This window comes from Cygnus olor, chromosome 5, assembly GCF_009769625.2.
Source record: "Cygnus olor isolate bCygOlo1 chromosome 5, bCygOlo1.pri.v2, whole genome shotgun sequence".
NCBI lineage: Eukaryota > Metazoa > Chordata > Aves > Anseriformes > Anatidae > Cygnus > Cygnus olor.
This window is the reverse complement of record NC_049173.1, coordinates 64,191,871-64,217,655: the sequence shown is the minus strand read 5'-3', so window position 1 is coordinate 64,217,655 and position 25,785 is coordinate 64,191,871. Positions and strand designations below refer to the sequence as shown.

Below are 25,785 nucleotides of genomic sequence, written 5' to 3'. Positions count from 1 at the left end.
TTGAAAACATATATATGTTGCTACAAGACAATACTTAAAAGTATCAGTTTTATTACCTGTGAGATTTATAAAATGTGTACATCAAAATATTGTTACTTCACTCCTGAATTTAGGTACAAAGACGTCTTATGTAATATAAAACTTTCTCATTAGAAAGTACCTCATATTACTATAAGCTGATGAAAATATATAGTTGCTTATACATAAATAGTTGAATTTATGATGCTGATAAAATACTTGCATTCTTTTCTATCTCTAATGCAGGCAGCCTTCTTGGGCCAGCGAGGCTTAATTGAAAATGACTTTCTAACCAAAGTTCTCAATGGAATGGCATTTGCTGGTTTTGTGTCAGAGAGGGGTCCTCCCTTTAGAGCCTGTGACCTTTTTGATGAGGTGAAAACTGTTTGGTTTTTAATCCAAATAAATTAAAATGTACCAATGACATTTTAACATGTGAAAAACTTAAATGCTTCCAAACTGTCTATTATATAAAGTTTATCTGTTATATAAAGTTTATGCTAATCTTCTCAATTCTCATTTTCTACTAAACATGCATTTTTAGCTTACTTTCATAAAACTGTGCCCTGCTCATATGTATGAAGTTAAACATTTGTGTAAGTCATGATAATGCTGTTCTTATTGTCAGGTTTGGAAATTTATAATGAATCACATGTGCTAGTACAGAATTATTTTGAGTAATCTAATTACATTCTTAAAACATTGAAAAAGTAATGAAGAAATATTAAATTAAATACATACCCAACAAAATCAACTGGGACAAACATTTTTTCTGTTAAAAAGCAGTACCATACTTTTCCTGTGCTGTTTTTTATTTGAATGTACAGTACAAATAGAGTTTGCATAGTAGCAGTGCATTAGAGAAATGTAGTTTATAATATTAGAAACGTTAAAGGAATGTTTTAGGTTTGTAGGACTTTGTGTTAGGTTAGACTCTGGCAGCAGAAGCTCTATAAGAATCTCATGTTCTAGATCAATGTGACAGTGCAGGTTGTTCTTTTTTTTTTCTTTTCTTCCTTTTTTCTCAGTTTCAATTAAGATTAACATTTTGTAATTTAAACAGGCAATAAATTATTTTAGTTGAATCATAAACATTTTTCTTTTTTTTTCTTTTTATTTTTTTTTTTAAGTTGGTAGCCTTTGAAGTTGAAAGAATTAAAGCTGAGGAAGGTAATCCACCAAAAATGATAAAACATGTTAGAGAACTTGCAGAACAACTCTTCAAAAATGTAAGTTTACTATACCTACTGCACTTTAGTATTGATAACACTAGAAGTTCATGTGTCTGAGATAGATCCAGTGTCTGAAAACAGAAATGACTGCTTGTGGTAGTTATCTGCATTATGACTGAAGACTTTGGAACTTTAAATACCAACAATTTTATACATTAAGGATGTTCAATATATTGACTGCTATATTAATGCTAATATTGATTTACCTACTGCTCTTAGTACTACTTAGCATACTGTTTTCTTAGTGCATATTCACGTAATGTTTATAAACTGTTATTTTCTCTGCTGCAACCTGCCTGTGCCAAACATGTCTTCTTACTTCTCAACAGTTTCACCTATGAAAACCGTACATCCAGTTTGAAATGGTGTATTTTTCCAGCAGATCTCTCCTGCTGTGTAACCCAGGCTCCATGATTTCCATTCTCAGCAAGTGTTAACTATCCCATTTCTTACATGTTGTTTCTTGAACTCTTTGGGTTTCCTGAAATACCATTTCCAGTTTCATTCTTTCCTTCCTATCATGCCTTTATCTTGTACAGTGCTTTTGTAAAATCTCTTAAGATTCTATTAGATAGGGCATTTTGTTTGCTTCTTTTATTTGGCATCAGCTAATCTCCATCCCCCTCACACTTCCTGTCGTTGTTCAGACTCCACAGAGCAATATCTGTTTTGCAATCAGTCAACACCTTTATCACCCTATCTTTTTGCTATCCCACTTCCCAAAAGCTATGATTTACAACTACACTGCTATAAAAAACACAGGAATTACTAACTGCTGCTAAATTCTGGGGTGTTTTTTTTTGTTTGTTTGTTTTGTTGTTTTTGTTGTTGTTTTTTCAAAAAAGAATTGCTTTTGAGCATTTCATCAGTATTAATGCAGTCTTTGCTTTGGATAAGATTAATATCTTAGTATAGAAAATCCAAAATTTTACAACCATTGCATTCAGCAGTTCTTGTGTCTGTAGGTGTTGGATGAAAAAATACATCTATGTATTCTGAGTGGAATGTGTGAATAGTGAGGAGTGTGAACTGAGATTAGTCTGACTTTTAATATTGTCCTTAGCTGATGAATTTGTGTATCTCTTCAGACATGGATTTGCTCTTCACCACTCCCCCAGCCATCTCTTTTTTCCACTGAAATTGTCAAATGACCTTTCTGCTTTTTTTTTTTTTTTGAATGAATGAAAGAATTGATACACAGGTTAACCTCCCTTGTTGATATTAGACATTAGAAGAGAAAATATATATATCTTTGTGGACTGAAAACATTTCACATTTAGAAGTGTGTATGAAATGTTGTCTCTTGTCCATTTGTGGTATAGCATACTTGTTAAAGTATTTTAAAATTGATGTCTTTATACTGATGTCTTAGAATTATTGTAAGTGAATGTACCTTGTGGAAAATGTAGAGGTATGTCAGACATGAGAATTTTTGTTACATAGACTCATTTCATCCATGACATTTAATCTTTAATAAAATGTTATTTATTTCATGGCTTACCTTCTTATCCTTATTAGTGGTAAGTACTGGTGGAATCATCTTCTAGTAAAAGTTAAAATTATGTAACCTAAAATAAAAGCTTCAGAATAAATGTTAAATGTCATGCTACTAAATTAATAGTAGTGTTCTGTATACCAAAGTGCTTTTTCCAAATTCATGTCTTTATTTCAAATTAATGCTGTCAGGAGGTATATTGGTTGACACTCCTGCAGCATTCATGACAATTAGTTTCATTAAAGTCGATGGGCAATATTCAAGTAAAGTAGTCTGGTTCTTTTTGATCAGGTGGCAGAGATGTGTGGATTCGAATTTGCAGAGTGTATGGCAGAAAAAAAATCAGGAGTACCACACTTAAGTTTCATTAAAATCAAGTTATCTTTTTTTTTTTTTTAAACAAGTGTTGGAGCTATAATGTTATAAGCATATGATTATTGCAGTACTGTCCCATAAATATAGGAAATTTCTTTAAAAAATATAATTGTTATTATCATTCTAAATTACTACAAAGGAAATGAAGAACATTTGGATTTGTTTTCTAGTGTATATGGATCCTTTTTTAGAATGAAAGAACCTATAAAGCATAAATGATTGCATACGTGCAACTTCTCATAATTTCTTAAAATCAGTGTCAAGACTTACTCATTTTCATCTGTTCTTATGATGAGATTTCCTTACACCATTGCGATTGACCAGCCACTACTTCACTACCACCAAGTTAATGATTTAAAAAGTCAGATTTTTAATAGTTACGTATCTTTGAATAAAGCACTGTGATAAGTAACATTGCTTCTAAAACTTATGCCTAGAGCTGTCTCTTTTAAATCACATTGCATGACATATTTTGATATCTTATTCCCCAATTTTAATAGTCATTTAGTTGTAGCTGGGACAGTCTAGATATATATGAGGAAAAGGTTCATTGGGGAGAGATAGTGTTTGTATTAGTCTAGCTGGTGCAAGTGGAAAATCTAGACAAGTTTGTGGCATATACTGCTTCAGTAGTTGAAGGCATTAGACCTACGTTGCTGATCTATATGTCATTGCATATGCAGCTGGCATTAGGTTTTTGAAGTCCAAGATAAAAGTAACTCTTTCTAGATCTTTCCTCTGGACCTCTCTTTTCAATTAAATGGAACGTGAAATAGTTATTTTCCCTTTCTGGCTTTTTCCTATTATATGTCATCTGTTACCTCCCGCTAAGGTTGTGTTTCTTTTCTCTGCCTTGCTGCTCTTGGCATCTGCTGCTGTCATCCTCCTCATAGCTAGATTTTTGGCTCATTTCATTAAACTCTCCTGTGCAGAGAATTTGTATGGCTAAGTAGCTGGTTTGTTTTTCTACATCTGAGACCAAATGCATCAGTTTGAGACTGCTTTTTCTCAAATTGATGCATTTTGTCTCCTTGTTGCCCTTTACTTCTGTAAATGAAAGCATCAGGTTAACTCCTGATTCTGAGTTGTGTTGCAATCTAGTTATGCTTTTACAACAGAAACCTAATTGTTTGCATAATGCTCTTTAGCAACTATACATAGCCAACTGCATAGAATCAAACTGAAACAGAGTAAATTCAAACGTGACTAATGACAATCCCTTCTATATGAATTAAGAGAAGAAAATACCCTGTTTTATTTGACAACTTTACACTGCTCAAAACATGAGATGTAATCCTCTTAATGGTGGTGAAACCCTTGTGGTACATTTTAATCTCTGCCGTAATTTTGGAAAAGGTACAACCTGAAGCCAGAAAAGAAACAAAAAGTGAGAGAAGTTCATCAAGCATTTGAGGAAAAAATAAAAGAAACAGTGCATTTTCATATCTTGCAGTCTTCAGGATGTCATTCTGAGAAGTGTGTTTTACACATGCTGAAGTCAATGTGGAGGCATTTAAGAGAAATTTAGTGGTTTGTGGTGTACATGGTCTTTATAGTTGCTGACCACCAGAGGCAGAAGATTTGTGTCCACATATAGGAACATACTGTGCCCTGATACTGTATCTGGTATGACAAATACGTACCAACCCAGGGCAAGAGGTAAAATATCACACACACAACATCTCTGTTGTATAGTACAGAACATATTTTGGCACTGTCTTCAGTACTGCAGTATTGCACAATAATGTCAGACCAAGACGAGTATTGGAACGGTTATGTAGCAGACGGAGCAATTATTTTGGTAGAATAAGTATGGCAGTGTTCTGTGATGTGAAACTGAATTATTATTATTATTTTTTTCCTATTCTGGGGATCTCTTCAAGAAAAGTGAAAAGCAAAGATAAAAACTTTCTCTGGGGCTGCTTATTACATTTTCTTTTAAAGAAAAAGAAAACAAAGACCATAAAAGCACTCTACAGCGAAAAATCACTGTAGACAAACATTTCTCTTTGCAGTGGAAATTCTGACTTTTTGAAATGATAGTGATTTCTATCCATCAAGAACATCCCAAAATCTGAAGTTACAGCTTCTTTTTACTTTCCTTGTAATTTGTACCCATTGTTTCCTCTCTTTGATTGACTGTATTAATCTTTTTCCTTTCTTTAGTGCAAGCAGTGAATTGTATAACATATTTTATGGGACATGCAGAAGTTACAAAAATGTTACCTAATGAAGGAGGGCCACAGTTTCAAACATGATATGAAAATGAATTTTCACTTTGTAGACTTGACCAAGATGAGAATGTTTCTGGATGCTTGGTGCAGAGACTGTATATTATATTTTTCAACCCTGTCTCTAGTGTAGAAGCTAATTGTCATGCTATTTTCTACTTAAGTCCTAAATATTCATTAAGTTGCATAAAAGCAACGTAAGTTAAAAAGTGATATTCTTTTGCTCTCTTTCTTTTTTGAATTAATTTGGATGTTGACAATAACTTTATAAAAGCCTTTAAAGAGGTTGGAAATATTAGAGTTAATGAATCAAAGGTGATGTGAATTTGAAACATGATATTAGTCAGCTGTATTAGTTGGCTTCTTAATCTTTCAGGTGTGACAGATACACAAAACAGTGATGAAATTGAGTGAGGCAGCTGGTAACAAAACATAACATGTTTGTGTTTAATGTTTTGGTTTTGGCCTGCAGGAAAATCCCAATCCCCACATAGCATTCCAGAAAGTGCCACGGCCCACAGAGGGCTCCCACTTGAGGGTTCACATCCTCCCATTTCCCCAGATCAATGAGTGCAGAGTGCAGGAGCTGCTCCAGGAAGGCCTTGCAAGGAGTCAGGGCGCCCCCCCTGCCACTCGGGGAGACAAGAAGTGCGTCGTTCCAGCAGGTCCCCCTGTTGGTATGTTTACTTGTTCACTAATTTACCTGTTTGTCATCCTATCTCATGTGTTGAATATATAATCAGCATGGCTGCAATGTGTTGCATCCAAGAAAGATATTGAGTTACTGGAACATGTTCAGAGAAAGGCATCGAAGCTTGTGAAAGGACTAGAAAACTAGACATGCGTAGGAGCTGAGGGAACTGGGGTTGTTTAGTCTGGAGAAAAAGGGGCTGAGGGGAGACCTCATCTCTTCCTACAGCTACCTGATAGGAGGTTATAGTAAGGTGGATGTCAGTCTCTTCTCAGGTGACAAGTGGTTGGACTTAAAGTGGCCTCGAGTTATGCTGGGGAGGTTTAGATTGGATATTAGGAATAATTCTTTAAGGGAAAGTGTTGGTAGGCATTGGAATGAACTGCCAAGGGAAGTGGTGGAATTGCCATTCCTGGGGATATTGAAGAGACGTGTAGACATGGAGCTTAGGGACATGGTTTAGTGATGGACTTAGTAATGTTAGACTGATGGCTGGACTTGATGATCTTCAGGGTCTTTTCCAACATAAGTGATTCTACAATTTCATGTTCGTATGGTATTTTTAGCAATCACTGCAAACTTCAGTACATAGACTTACTCGTTTGCCTTTGCAGTTTTAAAAGCCCTCTTGCATCAGACTTCAATAAGAAGTGAAACATCTAGAGTGCGATTGGCATAATTAAGAACAACAGTAAAGGATTTGGTCTCAGTTGGACTGAGCCTAGTAAGTTAGGTACTTTCTTCGTCTAGCTGTGATGAATATCACCATAGGTTAATTGTATGGCTGGCTGAAACAATCTTTGAAGGTTCAGGTTTCTCATCTGGCACTAGTGGAAGATGGTGGAAATCTCTGGAAAAAGATAAAGAACAAACAAGCATATGTAATGATAATATATATATAGGTATCTAAATATAAAGAGCAGATGTACACATTTCTCAGTTTAATTTTAGAACCCCAAAAACCTCGATTCATCATATTCATCAGTCTGGATAATGGCAGAAACGAGTATATTTAGTAAACCTTCAGGACACGTGAAGGTGGTAGAGCTTGCAAAGTTATTGAAGAAGGAGATTAAAGTTCCAATCAACCTTGGAAAATTAGAGTCTGTAGTCTCTGTTGAATGCTGTCCTTCTCTACTGTTTTTCTTTATATAAAGTATTGCTCTTGCATAGGCATGATCAGCTGACTAAACAACATTTCTTCAGAAATTCATTTTCGGATTATAATGGTCATAGGGCAAACATGACCCAGCAATGTCAAGCTATTGCAAAAAAGACAAACATATTAGTACGATGTATAAACAGGAGTACAGTCAGTGAACCCCATGGAGAAATCCTTTCATTGTTCTCAATAAGACCTCAGCTGGATTGTTTGTATCCATTTTTGGACAGTGGAAGACTGTCTCCGTTTTTGGTTCTGTTGGAGTGAGTCCAGAAGGCAAGAAGAATGACCAATGCTCTGGAGAATGTGACCTACGAGGAAAGATGGAGAATTGTTTAGACTGAAAATTGGAAGACTGAGGGGACACATAGTAGCAGTCTTCAATTACATAAGAGGCTGTTAAAAAGAGGGATCTTACCGCTATCTGTAGTGATAAGAAATAATGGGTGTAATTACAGCACAAAAGTCAAGTTATTTGTCAGGGAAAACTTGGTAAAATGAGGATTGTGAGGCATTTGAATGGATTTCTTGTGAAGCCAAGGAGTCTCTGTTATCACAGAACTTTGGGAACTTATTAGACAAACATGAGGAATGACATAAATACAGTTGATCCAGTCTAGGGACAGCAGGATGAACTAGATGGCCTCTTGAGGCCTGTGTCAGGCCTGTTTCTCTTTGGTTTTGCGTCAGAAGAGGGTAAACTTTATTTACCTGCCTTTGCTGTTGACTAGATCATTGAATCTGTTAGTTACTGAAAGTTAAAAGGATATTCTGTTCTGCTGCGTTTCTTTAAAAGTATTTCCAGGCTAAGTGCAAGAGAAAGTTTCCTTTCTTAAAAAGTATATCTTTTTGTCAGTTTTATGTTTTTTCAAGAAATAACTTTCATACTCTTATTCCCAACTATCCTCTGTGTCAAAATCCTTGGATATTAAGAGCGCATTGTTATCTACAAAAAGGACATATTCTATGTTTATATTCTGTTTAGTTGATACTAAATAGAGAAAAAGAATGATAGATCTCCTATTCTGATTTTTCTTGAAATTCAGAAAAAAAACACCACATTAAGAAAATAATCATTGTATCTCAACAAATTGGAATCTAGAAAAGAGAACAGGTCTGTTAGTTTTTATTCCATGTTACAGAATTCTTGGCATGGCCAACAAATTCTTTCAGAACAATGTAGTTATCTTCTGCTACACATGAAATGTACAAGAGTATGCAGTTCACTACAGAAGTGTGTATGTATTTATATATGCATGCAAATACGTATTCTCTATTAATTTGTATTTATATATTTCATTAATATGTTAGCTAGTTGAGGTTGGAATCTCCTTGTGCCTGTATGAAACAAATGGAAGAAAGTAGTAAAGAGAATTTACTGCTTTAGTTGAAATTAAGAGCACTCATGAAGGTAGTATAGAAAAAAAAAATTCTATGTTCCCATCTGTATATATTTGCTTAACAGAATAAAATGGAGGGCACATTATTTATTTTTTTATTTTAAAGAACATTCTGGTATTCTTTGTGACCATTGCAGAAGAAATTTGCTGATGTATATTCATCTTTTCTGTGATAGTTTCCATAATGGAAAAAGGAAGCACAGTTTTCAATAGTGCACAAAGGCTGGAAGTTGTTAGAAACTGCATCGCATTCATTTTTGAAAATAAGTTTTTGGAGACTGAAAAGGTAATAAAATTAAAGGTAATAAAATTAAATTTAAACTTTCCCAAGTAAGTATTAACTCTGTTAGCGTGTCAAATGGAGACTGACCTCATAACAACAAATTTTGTTTTGAAGTCTTATATTTCAAATACTATTATTTTAATAATTTAAGTGAATGAAATAAACACTAAAACTCATCTAAATGCAATATTATGTGTAATATGAGGCAGATCGATTTGGAAACCTGCATGTTGATGTTGTTGTTTTTTTTGCTAATTTATATAACCATCATAAATAGTGCTGTCCACATTTTCTTCTTTTCAGAAAAGGTATGTATTTTTCTGACAGTGTTGATATGAGGAATGTAACAAAAAGTATACATAGACATTTCACTGTCAACCAATGTTCTTTTGAATATGACTCTTTGTCAATCAATGTTCTTTCAGATTTTCAGTCCAGTTAATTTTGCTGTTTTTAAAAATCAATAATTTGAAAAAAACTTAGAGGTGAATATAAATATTTGGTATGTCCATTTTTGCTAAAATGTACAAGTTGTCATCATCCTTAACATCCTTATTTTTTCATGGTAAGATGCTGCCCCTTTTTCTTGATTCTGTCCATATAATTTTATAATTTTGATTCCAGAACAGTCACTCAAACTTTCACTCAAATTTAATTATGTGTATGAAAATGATAGTAAAATTATTTTCAGAAATTTTTCAGTTTGCCAGAGTATCATCTGTATACATCTCTCAGGCTATGCAGTTCAAGATAGGAAAGCAGTGTTTCTTGATTTACAAGATAACGTTAAGAAAATACATACAAGAAATGTCCTAAAAAAATGTGTGGCTGTCCTGAAAGAATTTTGATGCATGTGCAACACAGTAGTTCTTGATGTCTTTCAACTTGCAGGCACCTAGAAAATTTCAGTAGTGTTTTTTTGTACGCCAGCATAGTAAATTTATCCTTTGACAATAAGCTGCCATTTGATATTTATCTTTTGCTGTACGTTAAATCTACTCTAAAGGGCCACAGTTGATAATCACTGATGTAGCACTTGATACATCTTTAAAGCATTGGTATAAATATTTTATTGGCCCTAATTTAGGGTAAACTGCATAACAGTCTTGTGGCCTCAGTACTATGAGTGGTATGCATATTCTAAAACTATTTGGTTTTCACTGTTTATCAAAAACCATGCTAGCCGGCCTTGATATGCTAACTTGAGGCCTAGCCTGGCTGGTACAGATAAAGCACATGCTTTCATGCACAGTAATCCAGTTCTGATTTCCTGTCTGTTCAGTGCCTATCCATGATCAGTTGTTCCCATTTACTGATGCAGGTGAGATGCCGTTTAATGCATTTGAAAAAAAAAACAATGGAAAAAATTTAATATTTAATTTTTGATTTAGCTTGAGTCCGTTATGTGAAAGCTTGATATCCAAGACTAGAAATCATTCAGTTGTTCTCTATACTGTCACATGCAGTTTCTTGATAAAGAAGGAATGATATTCACTGTTTTGGTGCCATTTCATTTTAATGAAGTTAGACTTTCTCGTCTCCAGACCCTGCCTGCAGCCCTGAGAGCCCTAAAAGGAAAGGCAGCTCGGCACTGTCTCACACAGGAATTAAGCCTGCACGTTAAACAAAATCGAGCAATTCTGGACCATCAGCAGTTTGACTACATAGTACGAATGATGAACTGTGCTTTGCAGGTACAATATGCGAGGTTTTGTTCTTTGGTTGTCTTTTTGTTAGTATGATAATCAAAAAATTGTTTACAGTGATGTGGACAAAATAATTGAATTATGGGGCTGTGTACTACAGTGATATAGCAGATACTACCTGACAGTGCATTTAAGACATTTTGTAGTTCAAACGATAAAGGACAAAATGCTGTCTGTACAAAAGGTCTGTACAAAAAGGTCTGTACAGATCTGCCTATATGAAAAACAGAAAGAAAACTGTTTCCATTATTAATAATTTAGATATAATCAGTTCAGTATCAGTTAAGTATTGAAGTGATTTATAGTAATAGCTCTAAGTATAATTTTTTATGAATGGTGTTAGCTTTTCCAGGTCATTTTCATCTGAATTCCTAAAATGTGTAATACGCACAGCTCTGTTTAACAAAACATAAGTTTTTCTTCTTTGTCATCACAAGTGCAAACACATTTCAAGAAGAAAGCATACTTTCTAATTCCATAATAGGTGGTGGTAGCACTGCTTTTCACTGTGTCATCTTAGTTTGCCAAAAACTCACTTTAGTTGGTGTTTGCGGTTCATCTACTGAGATATTCTACAAATGAATTGCTATGTAATTTTGTGGTAAGTAAACATTAACCTGGTAGCAGTTAACTATAAGAGTAAACTATGTGGATGACTTCTTTTGACCTTCGTTTGAATAATTGTTCTGATTTAGCTATATTTGTTGGCAATTCAATGCCACAAAATGCATTTTTTTTTATAGATACCGGTGTTCAGTCTGATATCTGAGAATGCAGTAATTTTATGTATATTTATATTTATAATGTGATCACACTTTGTTATAATTTGCCTCCTCTTGCCCCTATCTAAGTTAGTGTGTTAGGGATCTGAGCGAGACATCAAAATATTTTAACCCCACTCACCTCTAACCTTAAAAAAAAAAAAAGAAACAAAAAAAAAGAAAAAAAAGAAACTGCTAACATTATTTTGCAGCAGTGCGTTGACCCATATATTTAAAAGGTGAGTGCTAAATACAGCTTACAGGAATATAGAAATAAATTAACATTGACTGAGCAAATGCTACCTCAGGTCACTATCCAAGGCAAGTTTTGTTGTCTGTTGTATTTCTGGTTATTTACAGTAGATATTTTTCTACTATTTAGAACAATACTCAGCTTTGCGTGAGTAGTGGTGTTCAGAATCAAATTAGCTGCATGTTGCAGATGAAGATGTCAGTCAGCTGGCTAAAAGTGCATGGCTTGTACCAGAATGCACGTTTTTGGCACAGCCATTGGCCTTTTCCAAGTTCTAAGTTTAAGTATAAAGTTAAAAGAAAAATAAAATTACCTGTGAAAGTGCATTTTTCTGCCCAAAATCATGACTAATGAAATACTGCACCTGCTCTGCATTCCAGAGTCAGAAATGTTACTTCAAACCAAAAACCATAATTTTCTAGATGTGCTACAGATTTTGGTCCTTCTCATGATTGTTCCTGGCGGAAAAAAAAGAAAAAATCCAGAGAGGTTTTCAGGCAAAAGAAAGGAAATACAAATCCCCTTTATTTGTAGCATCATAGTACAAAACAGATAGCAGAGAAAAATGTTGAGTTGAGGAAATTTCCTTTACTGAGGAAAGAAATACTGACACCACCTCTTAAAGCAATAAAATCCGATTTTTCTGTTCAAGAAAAATTAATATTTTTTTCACAATGATTTAAAAGCCCAAGAAGAACCTTAATGCTCATAAAAATGATTTTTTTGAAGTAATATGGAAATAAAATACGATTGTTATTTTTCTTAATAAAGGTAGAAAATATAACTCAAATCATGCAAAGGAAACAAATATATGGATTAAGGGGGCACAATTTTTACCCTTTTATTTCCCCAGTAGTATTTGTATATCTTTGAAATGTAAAATGGAAATTTCCATTTCTCAGTAGTAAGCTTAGCCAATATGAAAACATCTGAACTCCTGACACTGGGCAGCTAGTTAGAAACAAGTATTTTCAGTACATCTACTTTTATGACATGAAATCATTTATTAAGATAAAAGCATTATTTATAATTTGTCTATGTACTTTGTTCAACTCTATTATTTGGAACAATGTGTAAATTGTGACATTTTGGAGCTTCTCTGTATCAGTTAAAGACAAAAATACATTATCAAGAACTTCGTTAAGTTTGCTGCTGCTGCTTGCCATAGTGACATGAATTCTGTTAGCTGCACGTCATAAGACCAGGCAACTTAAACAGTGTCTGTTAAAAGATACGGAAACTTAATGTAAGAAAGATGGTCTTAACTGAAGATGTATTCAACCTTTAGGGAAATATAATGTTAATTATGATGGAATTTTGAGGGATTATGGATTGCAGTGTTGCTTTAAGACCTCACAGACCTATTGGAATTGTAGAAACTCTGCCATCAAATGTCTTTTCATAGATTTTTCTGTTAATATTAGTGTTCCCATTGATTTTTCTAAGATAGGAACAGAAGTGTTGCTGTTGCCAGGAGCCATATAGCAGCTGATACAAAAGCTATGGGGAGGGAAGGGCCCGTGGGATAGCTGGTAGGTTGGGCACAGCCGTGGCTCTCTACTGGTCATACTGTACGTGGTGGGTTGAACTGGGATGTGCATGCAGCAAGTCCCAGTGTGATGGTTTTCTCCGGGAAGTACCAGTCTCTCCTGGCTCACTTGCTCATGCAGATAGGAATTCTGATGCTCTCCAGCCACCAAACCTCTGCTACTGATAGTGTGATTTGTTGCTAACAATATGTATTTCAAGAGATACAGGTAGGCTGTTTCTGGAAGTGTCTTTTGACCAAGAAGCTGTGTTATTGTCATGTATAGAGTTCTTTGTCTTACTGGGAACAGTGCCATATATTACAAAATCAGGAAGAGTGCATTCTTTATAGTTTATTGCAGATCTCTTCATTACTGTTAAGGTTTTCCTTGTTGTTTAGTTTGGTTATTTTTGTGTGCGTGTGTTTTTTTTCTTTTTTCTTTTAATAGAATGCGCTCTCTTGTTTTACTTGAGTCCATAAAAATAAAGGTCAGATACTTTTTCAGAGCTTCTATATACTCATTTAGTAGATGAAAAGTGGTATGTTAACACAATGCTGCTAATAATCCCACTGTGTATGTTGTTGCTAGTCTCCTTATAGCTGGTGTAATGAATCCGCTATCACAATTCTTGAAAATAGATGAAGGAAGAGGAATAAATGCTCATAGCATTGCTTCAAGTTATTTTAGTGAAAGATGACGTAGGCTGTACTTCCCCAAGTATCTGATCTCTAGACATTTTGCAACTGGGAGGAGGGAAAGGAAGAGGTGTTTCACTGATTTCTCTAGAGATGACAGAACTTGGGCTTGACAGATCTCTGGCATTTGTCAGCTTGAGGCTCTCAGTCCAAGTGCAACATTCTTTTGGACTATTACTATATAGCCTATTTACAGTTTGAAAGAAATGGGCAGGACCTCGCTGCAAATTTTTAATAGGCCTATGATATATGGAACAGTACAATAGAATTTCATAAATTATTTTGCCTCATTTAGCAGGCATGCAGTTGCATGTCAAACCATATGGTAGACTTTAGATAGCTTTACAAATACAGTTAAGGTAAGACTTGATGCAATAGGTCAATAATGAAGTGAAAAATATGCTTTACTGGTCTCTATTCTTGTCCAGGAAGTAGTGACAATCTACTGTTGCTGAAATGTAAATGTAAGAAATATTTCTGACCATTCTTAGTAGTACAAGAATCAAAATGACATGGAGATTGTATAGCTAATTGTTTAAAGCAGATATCTTCTGATGAGGTCAATTAAATCACCAGTTAGTTGCTTTTTTCTCTCCTGCGAGTAGTCATTGGCCACTTGCTAAAAACTTTCTTTTCATTCCCTGAGTAAGAATTCTTCCCCTGACAGATCAGATACTCTGAAAAGACTCTGCAGCCTGTACTACAGCAGTGGTTAGTATCGGTTATAGAAAATTATAGGAATTACGTTCTGTTCCATATATTATATAGCTTAATTACTTTTAAGCCCTCTTCAGTGTTGTGAAAACTCAATGTATTGATTGGCAATTTATTCATACAGATGGCACTGTAACGTGAAATTATTTCTCTAGACATTGTTACTATGGTGTTTGTTTTCTGCTACTGAGGCAACTTCCAGAATAATTTAGAATTATGTGTAAATTCCTAGTTCTTTCTCTTTAATTTTCACTAATGAAAAGTTTTTCTCTAGCATGTTAGAAACGACTGCCAATACTTGACTTTTTTCAGCTAAAAAGGCTATTTATTATCAGAGGAATGCTTTTTCTAAGTAATTATATTTACAGCAACACATTTTATATTTAATATTAATTAAGAAATAATGACCAAAAAAAATGTCAAGGTTGAATTTGCATACCTCTCCATTAATTAGTCACAAATCATCGACATGACTTGTCCAGACTTTCAGTTGTCTCTCTGTTTTTCTTCTGGCAGTAGCAAATGAACTTTGTATTTTGAAACATAGCAGCACTTAGTTTGATAAAATGTCAGTAAAGGCAAAAAGAGGCCTGAAGATTCTCCCATTGTATAGGGGGATAGTACTTGATAATCACAACTAATAATTTTTATGTTTAAAAATACATTCTAAACAATTTGCATAGAATACTGAACAATAACAATAAGCCTTGGTAAAAAAAAAAAATTGTTTTGGCAGAAAAATTCTATTCAGATAATTAGTGCAGGACTATGAGCTAGCTTCCTTTGGTAGTTGGAACAGATAAAACTTTTCATTTAAAATCTCCGAAACTAAGATGATGTAATTTAACATTTCCTGTGTAAGATGTTGGACAGTAATACTGCCTAGCTGCACATTAATGCAAATATGTGTCAAATTGGAAAACACCTGTGCCCAGGACATCTGAAATACTTAATCTAAATGTGGTTAAAGTGGAAATAAAGTACATAAAACTGGATAATATATAGATACTTCCAAAATTATTGTTATTAGGTGTAGGAAAGGGGTGTTGCCTTCTAATGATGTGATTTAATCTGGCAACCTACACAATCATCAATACTGTTTTAGGTCCTGATTTGCTCTGGTGTTGCATCTGTGTGAATATACATCTCTTGTACTAGTGTAACTGAGGGAATATCTTTAATAGTAGACAAATTGTTCATAATTTTAACACTTTAGATAATATCTAATAAATTACTAAGGCTTTCGATAGTGGTAATAGGCAGAGATTTAAAGGACTACTCTTAAGTTTTTCCCCATATTTATCTTTGAAATACAGTATTCTGAGTACTCTAAAAGCATACTTAGAGTTTACAGTATAAAAAACAAAGGCAGGAAGTCATACTAGCAACCAGGGCAAAATTAAAATTTTAACCTGCATTAGGTTACACTACACATACATCTGGGGCAGCATCTTTTCTTTGACAATGGCCAAAAGCGGGTAAAAGATAGTATTGACAAATTTTCTTTCTGGAATTTCTCTTATGACCCTTCAGTATTGCTTTGGTATAATATGGTCCTCTTTGTAGTATTTACTATTCAGGCTACTGTGAAAGAAACTTTAATATACAAAATTAGAGTAATGGCATTTCATAAATAGTAACTTTTTTTCTTATGTAAATAACATTGTCAGCAGATGAAGTTTAAAACTTGTCAGTCTCAGAATTCAGTTTTGCAAATACTGTCCAATAACAAGAAAGATTTTATTACTCCTGAGAGAAAATCAACCATGTGTGTGTCATATGATTCAAATTCTTGGCAATATAAAGGTTAAATGAACTTGCATTTCTCATATTTTATGTTGAAAACTACATTGCCAAACATCTTTCTTTTGGAGGGTTATAGTAGGTCTTTCTTCTTTCAAGACTTTTATTTCATGGCCTGCCTTTTGTTACTCAGTTTGACTTGTGTTCCTGGAATCAGAGACTCTCAGAAATAATATTTGAGCAGCGGCAATATTAGAAAGTCTTTTAAGGTATTTTGAAACAGAAAATTTGTCATGAAGAGAAATCACGGGAGTTTAACAGCGCCACGCTTAATTCTATTAATTCATCAGTTCTTAACACCTTGATCTTGTTCATCCTGTTAGACATAGTCATGATACTATTTAAATGAAAGAAAGACCTTTCTTGGTCTTCAGTGTTTAAGGCTTGGACTTGAAGCTTCCAGATTTAATTCCATATCATACTGTGGATTTATTTCTTTATTTTTGTCACAAGAAGCTTGTCATACTGTTTCTCTGATCCATGTTTTCTCACCCCCAAAGAAGAAACAACAGTTTTTCTAATCCTGCTGACTTTTCAGGAGTCCACCTATACTGTTCTGGACTGCATAAAAGAAGCTGCTATTTCTGAGTCTTTCTGATGATGTCTTTTTTATAAGAAACTGCAAGGTACTTTAATATCATTGCACATGGCTGAACTGATAGCACTCACATAGTTTTTCTAGAAAAACAAAACAGTAAGTATATTGAAAAAGGCTGTATTGCTGATCAGTTCTTATTTTTCTTTTCTTTGCTCTGAGGAACATAATGTTATGTACTCATGTTATCTCATGGGATGCCCACACAGTCAAGGCAAAATCAATTCATAGGTGTCTTTTTGCCAAATACAGAAAATACAGTTTCTTTCTTTGCAGGACTGTCCATGTATGCATTCATAAAGTAGGTACCTGTGTCCTACTTTCACTCAACATTGCAGTGTTTTTAGCTTTATTACTGCTGTTAGAAGACCAGTCTGCAGTTACCTTGTCTGCAGGGACCAAGGGAAATGACCACCTTGACACAGCAATGGCCATGACTATTCTTCTGCGGGCCAGGACTCTCTCTGCAGAGCTGGCCCCATCTAAGTAATTCCTTTTTGTTTGGGCAGCAGTCTCTGTGGAGGGGCATCTGGCTGTTTCTGCATACGTGTATCCAGACAACCAAGGTGGTTGTCTCAAGCTGTGTTAAACTGCCTCTGCAGTTTAGTCGGGAATTTCTTTGTCTGATAGCTGCACAGCAGAAACCCACAGCCTCTTTTCAGGCTGGCACTGGGCCAGCAGAGGGGTGTTCAGAGATGAGTTCCTATGTGGCCAGGCACCTCCTAAATTGCTGTTTGCTTGGAGACTTCCAAGCCCTTGCTTCTGGAAAGCTAAAAGTAATTGCGACTTCTGCTCAGACTTAGATTCTGTTACTATTGTGCAAGACCGTTACTTAAAGAAAAAGAGGACGATTGGCAGTAATGAGAGTCCTATGATGTGCTGTCCATATATACTTATATATGCATATGTGTGTATATACAAATATATATTTGTGTGTGTGCATGCCTTCAATTTCTCTCCATCTCAGCTTCTCAACAAAATGTGTTGTAATATAAATACACACACACACATATATAAAATCATTAGTAACAGAGAATTTAATCGTGAGGGTAGATGAATATGCATCTTGAACAGACACCTTAAGGACTCTGGTTACACAGAATCCTCCAGTTTTGCCCAGCCATCTTGTTAGTAATGTGAAAAGGGATGAAAAGCAGAAGAATAAAAATGTGATGGTGTCTGTCTTTCTGTTTATCCTTCTGCCATAGATATAATTTGTTTTCTAGCCTGCCATCTGTGGGATTAGTGGTTATGTCTTCGTTATAAGCAAATACCAGTGCAGGATTCAACCTCTTTTTTATTATTATTTTTTAAAGGGTCTCTGGGTAGTATTTTAGTACAAATATTACATGATAGTAGGGTGTTGTTGTTTACATAAGAATAAGCAAAAATGCGTGAGCAGAGGCAGCCCAGCTCCTCTGGTTGATTGCCAGCTCACTGTGCGTCAGCCAGACTGGCCAGAACAAGCTGGAACCGGCTGGAACCGGTTGGAACTGGCTTTGACCAGCCCGGGGCACCTGCACCCTCAGTCAGTCCATGTGGTGCCTTCAGAGGCACAAGCGAAATTAAGGCCCTGAAGCAAAACAACAAGAAGAGGTATTTTAAGAGTTGTGAAGATCTTAAAGATGTTTTTAGCAGATCTTATGTGACATTTACATAGCAATGTAAGCATTTTGGAAAAAAATACAGTATATGGTATCCAAAGGGCAGACAGCTGGTCTGTGTCTGGGTTGCGTTGACTTCAGGCAGGTCATAGCTAGTTTGCAGATAACTAAAAATGTGATACCCTTTAAAAAGGGTATATGCCCTTTAAAATGGGGTACCCCTGAAGCAGCAGACCTCCAGACTCCAAAGGAGGGTGTCACAAAAGGTGGCCCCTTGTCAGGGTTGAGGAGAGGGCTACAACCCCACGCTGCCGGCCAGCTCTCTGGGACGTTGGTTTGCAGACAGGTCAGTGCTCCTCATGGGCGTCTGCTATCGCTGGCCTTTCTTTGGGCCTCCAGTATTTGCTGTTAATGCATGGCAAGCTTGCATGTGTTTGCTCACACATAGATATCTTATTGAAACCATGCAGCTTCTTGACGTGGTAGGCTCTAACTGCTCTTAAGTGTTCATTACTGTTAATTGCATCCTTGTGGTTGCCACGCATTTCTAATAACTCTTATGTTCTAAATATTTTTGGTTGTCTTGATGAAAAGCAGACGTGTGCATGTATGCTACTCACTGTTGTAAATAAAATAAGTCTGGTTTAGGAATTGTGTTATACTGCTGTGTAGTTATTCTGTAGCCTGCCCATGAAAGAGGTGGACTGATGAAAGGTAGGTTTGTTTTTGTTTTGTTTGTTTTTTTTAAGGAAAAAAAAGTTTTTGATGTTGAAAGAAGTAGGCATTTTGCTAATAAAACAAGTTACGTGAAATCAGTGACTTCTGTTTTCACGAGTTTTATATTTAATGAAAATATGAAAAGAATTCATGGAAAATATTCTTATTTTAAATGTTATGTGTATATATAATTTGTATTTCAGTACGTTGATATTATACAGTATAGATTTGTGTGTAACACTGTCAAGCATATGTATATGCACTTAATCAGTTTTTTGTCACTTTTTATACAATAAGTAACAAAATACAGGGTAGTATTGATGTACAGTACCCAGACATTGAACATACTTCTGTGGTGGCTGCCAATATGCATGTATGTATGTAGGTTTAGTTCGGTCTTTTGTTACTAAGATGAATGGCAAGAGTTTTTCTGTCTGACATAGTGTCTCACTCTGGGCTTCCCCACCTGCACATCGCCCTTCAAATAACTGTGAAAGTGAGGTGTATTAGAGGAGCTGAAAGAGAATGCTTTCCTGCTCTGCCAGCAAGGTGTGTTCTCCCTTGATTATTGGTAGTGCTCAACTTACCAGAAGAAACATGCCATATAGAAGACTGGTTTGTTATTCCTTTGAGGAACTTTTTGAAGTTGTTTGTTTTAAAATGGTTTCTTTCTCAGGAATTTTCATCAAAAATGCCAGTGTGCTGTAAGATGATCATCTTTTATTTATTTTTCACATAAGTCATTTCTAAACCAGAACATTGAAATGTACTAGGAGTCTTCTAATCATTTGGTTCCTATGATGTTTGTATAACCTTTGGTTTAAACAATTGAAATCTTGGCTGCTTGTATTCAACAACTGAAGTGTGATGTTGAGATAAATACCATAAAATACAGCAGAGTTCTGGGTTTTGTCAATATTTGATGTAAACTTTCACAAATGCATTAATATGACGAGCATAAAGTGACGAACATAGGTGGCGTATGTGTGATATTTTTAAGGAAACAGGCATCAGAAGAAAAAAAAATCATTGCAATAATAGACATACCTCTACTGTTACATAACCAAAATGTGTACAAAGTTTTAAGAACAAAAATACAAAAGATACAAACAAAAGAACATGTGATATTCTACATAAATTGTAAAAAAAAATAAATAAATCTGGCACTTGTTGACATAAATTTTTATTATTATAGCCCAGATTTATGACTTGCATGAATTGTTTTTTAGGATGCATGGGAGAATACTATGTAAACAAGCTGTGGTGAAGATTACTTTTTGTATTTCCCCACCATAAGCAGTCTATAGTAGACTGTCAAATCATACTAGTCTATACTAGACTAGTCAAATCATACTAGATCACCTCTTACTTTTTTTGTAATAATAACATACTAAAAATCAACCTTTATTATGAGGGATGCCATGGTTTTTAACATTTATTCTTTAGAAAGAAATCTTTCATATCTTAAAATATTCTGTCTACCTTTGAACGTTAGGCCTCTGAGTTTTACGTTCGATGCTTCCTTTGACAGTACCGATGATTTTAATTCTCAACAAATCTTCATTTTTCTGTGTACACATCTAACACCTTATACTTCTAATACATTAATGTAATTCCTAATGTTATATGTTTTTTCCTATACTTTTAAGTCTTCCAGATTTCTTTTCTGTAAATATCACTCACGCTTTGGTATTTTCATTTGTACAAGAAGATTAGCATTAGTACAGTCTAGATTCACAGATGGCAAAAATATGATGCTATGCACATGTTTCTTGGATCAGTACACTTGCCCATGTGCCAGCAGAAGTTGGGGTTCATACCCTTAAACTAAGACTTTACTGTTTTTTTTTTTTATTTTATTATTAGAACAGAGGCAAAACAAGTGGTTGTTTTGGGCATTTTTTGTTCATAAGAAGACAAAGCATGTTAATGCAGGCAAAACTAATGGACTAAAATAGCCCTTAATTTATTGTTTTCAGGCCAAATTGAAGATTCTAAACTATTGATTTCTTTGGAATTTAGTCCATTTATTTATGAAGTTAAAAGGTATAATTGCTTTTGTAAAAAACAATTTAAAGGAAAATATTTATTTTAATGGACTATTTTGGAGCCTTTCCTTTGTCATTTGGGAATAGCTGAAATACTAACCATATGTGTTTCTGTTTAAAAGCCACAGGCCACAATAACAGTTATGTTAATGCAATTTGTTACTTAGCCTCTGAATTGTATGTGTAGGAAAGTCATAGACTTTGATCCTGACTCGATTATGATAGATGGCTGTTACCTTCCCAATCCCCTATTTGTTTCGCCTCAGCCCCTACAGAGATAGATACCATGTAAAACATTATTTTCTGTGAAGAAGACTGACAGTAGGCTTGTGGTTTTTAAGTTACTTTTCACAACCTCTTAGGCATGGTTTGTGGGTAAGCAGTGTTGCATGGATCAAAAACATGAAAACCGTAACTGCAGAGAATATCAAAAACAGGATGCTGAGAGATATTCTGAGAATCACTTCTTTGATTGTCTGTATTTCAGCTAAGCTTTTAAGAAAGGCAGTCAGACTGCCACATGCATTTTGTACATACTTACTGCAAAGAACTGCTTAAGGATAATTTGGTATAAAATGCCATATAACAGATATGAATTTGATCTATTTTGTGTAATTTCTAATATCAAAAGGAAGATAAAACATGCATATGAAAACAATAGGCATCAGAACTGATTCACTTAAAATCAGTCAAGCAAACTACTCATGAAAAATGATCTTATGGAAAGATGAAAGATCCTACATGAGGTCTAATCATGGTGCCATTGGTGGTACTCATTCTTGGCTTCAAAACTGGGGGCATTCTGTTCTTACTATTAAGAGCAGATATACTAAAATAAATGTATTCTGATCATCTTTTTTTATCCAAAAATTCACTTTTAATAGCCTACTTGAAATTTATCTCTTGTGAGGTCACTTAGGAGTAAAACTGTGAGGAGGATTGCTCATTCTTGGATATGCTTTTCCACAAGAGCCTGTGAAAGTTTCTGCAGCCAGAAGTTTTCTGTGTTGTCCACAAACTTTTGATGTCACTTGCCGGCTATTCAGGTTTTATCCATCTCCATAAATACTGTTATATAGCATGATTTTTTGGAGAAGGGCATTAGGATTTGTTGGAGAGGGGGGCTTTTTTCCAAGCCATCTTGAACCAAATCCTATTTAATGAATGTTCCTAAGTCAACAGGCATTGGGACGGGTTGTCCAGGGAGGTGGTGGAGTCACCATCCCTGGGGGTGTTTAAGGAAAGGTTGGACGTGGTGCTTAGGGACATGGTCTAGTGGGTGACATTGGTAGGGGGTGGTTGGACCAGGTCATCTTCGAGGTCTTTTCAAACCTTTATGATTCTATGATAACATATTTTCTTGGTGTATATTGCTTCCATAACAGCTTAAAAATTTTGGTTTCAGTTACAGATAACATATGCTTAAGAGAGCACGGAGAGAAATAAAGATGCCTGCTAGGTGAGAGAGGGAGTATAGTAAGGAGTGTCACATGCTTCCCATTAATTTTTGGCAAAGGGCCTCTTCTGTATTTTCCATCTTAACCAAAACCAAACCAAACCAAACAAACAAACAAAAGACAACAACAGAAAACAAGCAAAAAGACAAACAAACAAACAAAAGCCTTGAATCTCCTGCATCTATTCCTATTGGATTTTCAAAATTTAAAAAAAAAAAAAAAAAAAAAAGAACTGTAGCTCAGTTCTTTGGTCAGTAAAAAGAATCTGACCTTAGAGGTCCCTGGGGGTAGTTGAAATTCTGGTAAAGCCTGTAATCTTCATGGTAGTGATGAAATGTCATTGGCTACTTGGGCACTAGTCTAGCAAGAAAGAAATCTCAAACAAATTAATTTCCAGATAAGGCATTTTAAGTCATAACCTAAATGCATTAAAAATTCTGTAAAAATTTTCCTGAGGAGAGGCTTTCAAAAACTTACTGAAAAGGCAAAATGCAACATTTGATCATGAACGTTAATACCAATTGCAAAAACCTTTAGCTTGTATCATACCACTGTAAAACGTGGCTCTATCACAATTTTGTATGAATATGTAACTTTTAGAAATAAAAATTGAAGTGCTTAGATGAAAATGAATTTTGGTTGGCAGTGTATAGAAAAACTAGAGCAGTTAGCAGCATTTCTAATATGTATTAATAGCAAAAATGTTGATACATTTCTTTTCTTAGCATACAGCTTTGAGTTCAGGAACAGATGTCTGGAAGCTTGTTCTATGTTCTTTCTTCGTCTCCTTTTTATCCTTCTTTACCCTTTGTTTCAGCACAAGAAAACGTCTCTGTTCTTTTTTGCCCTTCTTGTTACTTACTTTCTCGTATTGAGTGTAGAATCATAGAACAGCCCAGGTTGAAAGGAACTTCAAAAGATCATCATGTCCAACCTAAGGCTGAGGATGTTGATTTTCTGTGTCTAAGACCAAGATAACAGGTAAGTTCTCTCATTTAGTGGGGTTGAAGGGTATTAAGGTTGGTGTATTTTTGGTTTTCCAGGCAAGTGAAGCCATTGAAGTTTTACTTTTTCTGAGCTTTAAGCTATTACCTAGATAGATCACTGATGATTTTAGGATCCAGGTCTCACATTCTGTATGTCTGATGACCTGCTTTGTTTTTTCACACTTTAGTTTTTCTCTATTCTTTTCACTGTGTCTGGCAGTCACCATTTGGCAGTCATTTTTAATTACTATGAAATCTCTTGTGTTTATTTTATCATCAATCCATAGTCATTTCTCCAGCTTTTGTTTCCTCATGACAGACAACCAAATTTACTAATTGTTATTGCAAAATAGTTTTATCTTTGGGGATAACTGAGAGGTGTTTCCTTAATTTAATATTTCTTCATGTCTTGATTTGAATCTGTCGGGTTATGGGACTCTTATATATTTGTTCCAGAAATGTTTGCAGTACTGTAGGCTCTTCTGTGATAATACAAAGATTACAATATTACCATATAGATTTCCTTTATCTCACATCAGTGATCACTGAAATGCTAGTAGAAGCAGGCAGGTAGGATGCTTTTCTGACTACTGTGTCTGTTCCAACTGCCCTGCCTTGAGCTGGCTGCCCAGGACCATATCCAGGCAGCTTTTAAAGATCTCCAAGGAGGGGGACTCCACAGCCTCGCTTGGCAACCTGTGCCACTGCTCAGAGATTTTCATCTAAATCAGATGTGAAGCGCCTCCATCCTATTGCTACAGCAATGGTGAATGTTGGCCGACACTTAAGTGTCGTGTTTAAAGTCAGGAAAAAAACATGAACTTTGAAGGCAATGGTGAATTCTCTGGAAAAGTTGGAAAAATATTTTTATGGTTGTATACCTGATAGTTGATATGTTATCACCAACAAAAGTAAGAACTTTTAATCTTTGCATTCTTGTAATTTGTAAAAGTTTATCAAGTTTAACATATTTTATGAGACAACAACTGTATGTAAATATTGTATATACATGTTTATTTAATACAGTGAATCTCTCAAAACATTTTACCTTACAAAATTTTGGCACTTGCAGCTTTCTACTTAATTCATTCCAAAAATAAACATAGATAATTAGTTATTATAAGAGAAAAATACTTAATTTTGCCTATGTTGTTGTAAAAATATGGAATAAGCAGATTACTGCCTTGCAATTATTCCCAGTTATAAAGTTTAATGAAAATACTGTAAGTGGAGGTCTAATCTTGAGTGATACCCAAGGAGGGGGGAAAAAAGAGAAGACTGTTTTGGAGTGGAGTCAAACTGATGTAAATATTCATGGATTTAATTTATAAATTAATTATTGTAAATAGAAGATAACAAATGAGATCAATTGCAGATTGAACCATGACTGCAGAGTGGTGAGATAATTTTCAGACGATGTAATTTGTGTAATGTTTGTGCCAGAGGAGCTTTGCCTGGTCAGAGGGAGGAGTCTGTCAGTCCTCTACACGCCTGTGGCACATCAAAATGTTTTCTATTCACACACTAAAATCTTTGCAATTTTCCTCACCTCACTGAAAATGTAGCAAGTTTGCTGTTCAGTTCATGTGCCATTACTCAGGTCGATCCAGTAGTACTGCTGCAAGTGCCATATTGTGCTGTCTGGGATCTTTCCAGGTTGATGAATCTGTTTATATACAATGTACTCTCGGGAGTAGCTTAGAGTGCATGTCACTGCATTCTGTACGCTAGAACACCACTGCATCATCACATTAATCGTCTCACTCCTCAAATGGGCATCAATATACTGCACAGTAGCATTGTACTGTGCTTTTGCATCCGTCTCTGTTACTGTGCAGTCATATAGAAAACACAAATAATTCTTATTTATTATTTTATCTTCCATGGAGAGGAGAAGGTTCAAAGAACTTTAGGAAAAGAATGGTAAATACGAGTATTTCGAAGTTTTTATTGAATGGTTGACTAAGATGGCACAACTGGATGTATTAGAATACTAAATCAAAAACTGTGGTCTTAAATCTCCTTCCAAA

The 25,785-nt window shown here is 35.0% G+C and overlaps 1 protein-coding gene across 1 annotated transcript in view; it reads left to right on the top strand.

Annotated features, from left to right (window-relative positions):
* The window catches only part of SBF2 (SET binding factor 2), a 257,710-nt gene that overhangs the window by 148,557 nt on the left and 83,368 nt on the right, over positions 1–25,785 (top strand). Inside the window, 5 exon segments of the mRNA XM_040559185.1 lie at positions 265–393; positions 1,149–1,247; positions 5,824–6,028; positions 8,781–8,890; positions 10,432–10,581. Of these exon segments, the coding sequence (XP_040415119.1) occupies positions 265–393; positions 1,149–1,247; positions 5,824–6,028; positions 8,781–8,890; positions 10,432–10,581 (693 nt within the window).